General features: G+C 39.1%; 1 protein-coding gene across 1 annotated transcript in view; it reads right to left on the reverse strand.

Moving 5' to 3' along the window:
* The window catches only part of LOC104962026 (sodium channel protein type 4 subunit alpha-like), a 36,340-nt gene extending 32,395 nt beyond the window's left edge, over positions 1-3,945 (reverse strand). The window contains exons 1-3 of the mRNA XM_010790412.1: positions 3,679-3,945; positions 2,580-2,698; positions 1,582-1,671 (exon numbers count right to left, since the gene is read on the reverse strand). Of these exons, the coding sequence (XP_010788714.1) occupies positions 1,582-1,671; positions 2,580-2,698; positions 3,679-3,945 (476 nt within the window). The remainder of the gene's footprint in view (positions 1-1,581; positions 1,672-2,579; positions 2,699-3,678) is intronic.
* Positions 3,946-4,552: the final 607 nt, after the last annotated feature.

Below are 4,552 nucleotides of genomic sequence, written 5' to 3' on the forward strand. Positions count from 1 at the left end.
CGTAGTACGTACGTAGTCGTCGTGTGTGTCGTGTGTGTGTGTGTGTGTGTGTGTGTGTGTGTGTGTGTGTGTGTGTGTGTGTGTGTGTGTGTGTGTGTGTGTGTGTGTGTGTGTGTGTGTGTGTGTGGAACGAGCCATTTTGTGTGCGCGAGAGAGAGAGAGCGCACCGGTACCGGAGATCATTGTTCATTAGCTTCTGGTACTAGCGAGCTACGCTAACGNTCGAGGTAATTTATAAACACACGCAAAAAAGAAAAAAATTCAAGAAATCTAGACCGCAAAATAATTAAACAAGCTTGTTTTTCCTGGCCAAGTTCAGGGTCCTTGAACACAACACGAGCCTAACGTGTCATCACGTGGTATATGTCTCGTCTGACAGGAGTGTAGTTCTAACGGAGAGCACCAGAACGCGGCTCCGGGCCGGGACTTCACAAATTGCAGTACCCATAAGGAGCCGTACACATGCCGCAGTTTCTGCGTGGCTGTGTCTTTAGTTGTAAGCCCAGTGGCGATCTGTTCATCTGTCATACTGATCATACAGTCAATAACTTTGTTGTTATTAGCATCTGGTTAGCTAGTTATGCTAACGAATATAAGAAGCTTTTTCTCCAACCAGTGAGGTAAAGGCACATCTTTATATGATCATTATAGTTACAGAAAAATAAGAGAATAAAGTAAACAGGTATTCAATACTAATATGACAGTAAAAAAAAGTTGTTATTAATAAACAAGAATAGAGTTTGAAAGGGGAGTGATTTGTAAAATATCCATAAAGACAAATAAAACGGCTTACAGTTCTGTTTCATATTGATGTTGAGAGATGTATCCATAGATCTCTTCATGTTGCTCTCAAAGTGCACCAGATTGATGCTTTTAACTTCAACATTTAAAAAAAATCTTCCTGGTGATGTATGCCCCCAAACCCCCCCCCACACTTAAATCATGTCCACATGGATATGAAACTAAATACATTTGCACACATCTTGTGTCCATATCTTTCTGTGCATGAATGCGCGGGTCATGGTCAAATATCTGGATTAAGAGGTTGCTTTTTCTTTGCACAGCATGAAAGAAAGGCGAAATGAATGGGCTTTGATGAGTTTTTTAAGCAGACGTTGAGTTCAATAATTTGTACGGCCCTCGAAGGATGTTGTAAAAATTGAAATGGCCCTTGAGAGGAAAAAGGTTCCCCACCCCTGCAGTAGAGGCACAAAATACAATGATGTTTCTGAAAATAAGCCCCTTTAATGACTAAAGTTTTATTAGCTAAGTCAACGCGGATAGCATGCTACATGCTAAAAATGCCTCTGGCCCACTGATGATGACATTACAAGACCACATCATGCACATCACAACATTTCTGAAGATTTTAGTTTAATTTCCCAGCACATGCTTTCTTTTAACATGCCCATGGGACGTTCTTACTGCAGTAACATTACGTGCTTCGTGTACTTACATGTGAACTGACTCTGCAATCATCACTGACAAAACAAACCCCAGCAGAGCTACACATTAGAACACATTTCACAACGTTTGAATCGTTTTTAAATATATATAATCCTAAATACTGTGTGTACTTACTCCAGGTGCTTGGTCCATGGTGCCGGGTCAGACATGGCCATGAAGCAACAGTTGGTCAGTATAGTGAACATTATGAACAAGCTGAACAACGTGGAAAGAAGTTAAGGAAAGTGTATTGTGAATAAGTGACATACAGTAAAATAAGCTTTTTATGGTATACCAATAACGTATCATATAATATGTATTGTAATCCTATAAAATATACCCATTAGGATAAACCATCCCTGTGTGTGTGCCAGGGATATTAAAACTAGATGCAGATTATGGAAAATTTAAGCAAATTCCATTTAACATTACATCTGGTGAGTCATATTATCCTTGGTTTGATGGGAAGATAAACAATAACAAAGAATGTACTATCTTGAAAATCATTAAAAAATCTTCATGGTAAAATAATTAGAAAGTCCTAAGAATATTCTTATGAAATGTAGTTTGAGTTTCTTTAAATAATCTAAATATTATATTATATTTAAAAATCCCAATACAGCTCTTTAAATGTAGAGAGCATAATGATGTCAGTTACACAAGGAATCAATAAAGGTTGTTAGATGTTATATGATTTCATCGATAGATGTTTTTCTCATCTGTAACATAGAGGAGATCCAGAGGGAACATTCCTTCCAGCATGTAAAGGACGAATCGGCTGTCTGAGAACTAATAGGCTGCCGTCACATGATGTAAAATCTCCTTGCTCTTATTTCATTTCAGAGATTAAAAGAGGGATATGAGGGGATTTGTTTTGCAAGGCCGTAGAGGACCATTACAAAGCTGTTTCAAAAATGGGAAAATCCAATGAGACCTTAGGGGGGAAATCAGTAAATATTAGAAATTGGCTTATCTGCGAGTATGACATTAAAGGTATGGACTTTTTACAGCATATAATGATTATTATTATTATTAAGCCAATACCAGCACCAGTATACACAGTTACATGATTTTTTTCAACATGTCCATGGCAGGAAGACACACATGCTCTGTGCGATATAAAAAAAGGATATGAATGGACTAAAACTTTGATGGCGAGTGTTCTTATGAAGTGAAATGGACTAAATATGTAAACTGCAGACGTGGCACTGAATCTGAAGATGACCTTCCCTTTGTTAAGTACTATAAAAGTCTGCAAAGAAAACAGAAACAAAAAAACAGAAAGTCAATACATTTCAAATTACATTCCTTTTTCTTCCGTTCTGCAGAGGTAAGCCATCTTCTTAACCCTCCAGCAGATTATGGCGTAGCTCTGTCTACAGTCTACCACTCAGTCTACCATCTGTGTTAACCCCCACTATCCTGCCTTCAAGAAAGCAGCGAGTTGCAGCAACATGCAGCCAGAGAGGCCGGGTCAGATAATGGAGGCAACTACAAAGTGGGCTGAACCTTTCCCCAACAGATGTGGCTTTTATTTAAATATATGTCCGCCTTTGGATAATCCTCCCATCCAGTAGCGCATCACATGCCAAAACAAAGAGACCATGAGAATAACTGCCACGTTTTATTTTTTCATCTGTTCATAAGCGGCCCATTAATGGGCAGAAGCCTTATCTACCGACTCTGCAAATCAAAACTTGTTAATCCTATTTCTGCATTTCACAAAAGACGCAGTCGCTCTCGTCTTATCTCGGGGAAGAGAGGTTTTGTGGACAATTTAACATGCAGGAATGTCTATTAGTCGTATAGAAGCATCATTGACATTAATGTAAGTGAATGGTTGAAATGTAAACCTATCAAGACATTCACAGGAAGAAGTCGTAGAATTATGGTACAACATATTTCAAGTCTGTCAGGTGTCCATATGTACATTGAAACTGTTTTTTCTGAACCTTTTCATGAACCTAGTCCGATGTCTGTTGAAATACCATAAAATGTGGCATATCTCTCCACAAACTCCTTTAAAGTATATGTATTGTAGAATAAATCATAATCAAGCCATTTCTTCTTTAAGATCAGATGGTTCAAAATTCAGTTTCAGCTTCTCTTATTTATATATAATCACATTCATTAAACAAAGATTATTGAGGGAATTTGTTTGAGGAAAATGTTCTAGACTTGCTGCAGAGTTTTAGTTAACGCCCACACACAGACAAACACAGAAGCACTCACCCTCTTGTTCTTGTAGTAAAACGGATCAATGTCTTCCAGTGGCACCCCGATGAGTTCTTTCGGGATTTCCCCGAAGATGCGCGGCAGCTGCTTGCCTGCCTCCAGGTCAGCCCTGGGTTTGGGGGGCTCTGCGTTCCTGTGAGCCTCGGGGCAAGCCTTGACGTTCTTGGCCTGCTCCTCCGCAATCCGCTGCTCCAGCGCAGCCAAGGATTCGCGAGTGAACCGCCGCAAGCCATCAGGACCCGTTGGTAACAGCATGGCTGCCATCTTTTCATCCTGATTCTCCTGTACTAGAATTTACTTACAGCTGTAGGTGGGTAAAGTAGTAGGTAAAGACAGAGGAAAAGTAGAGACAGAGGAAGGCGAGAGAGAATAAATAATCTAATTCAATCTCCTGAAACAGCAATTTCCATCATTCCATACACAGATCAGATCAGACAAAAGCATACATCTTGAAAATATAATATAATAGGGTTGAAAGGGGAAATAAGGTGATGAGGGTTGTTGTATGTCTAACTTCAACATTAGTTGGGTGACATACGAGGCATTTAAGCTAGGTATGTATGTTGTCTAAAAGCTGAGGAGATGTTCATGAATGAAATCCTAGAAAATCGAGGAGGCACATTTTTAGTCATCATAATTATTAGTAGTGAAAAGCAGGCCTACTACTTGTCTGCAACAACCTGCAAGTGAAGGCAATACCCGAAGTGCCTTACACCTGCTTTATTTCTAACGTCAAGGCAAAGCATAAGTAAATAATAAGTCTGATTGTTTGAGCTCTTGCAATGCATTTTGAATCTCCAGTTGTGAACCTTTTATTCTTCAACCTTTTCACAGTGTATAAAGGCTACTTTTTATTAGATATATTCTCAGT

This window comes from Notothenia coriiceps, unplaced genomic scaffold (genome assembly GCF_000735185.1).
Source record: "Notothenia coriiceps isolate Sejong01 unplaced genomic scaffold, NC01 NC01_scaffold00034183, whole genome shotgun sequence".
In the NCBI taxonomy this organism is placed as follows: Eukaryota; Metazoa; Chordata; class Actinopteri; order Perciformes; family Nototheniidae; genus Notothenia; species Notothenia coriiceps.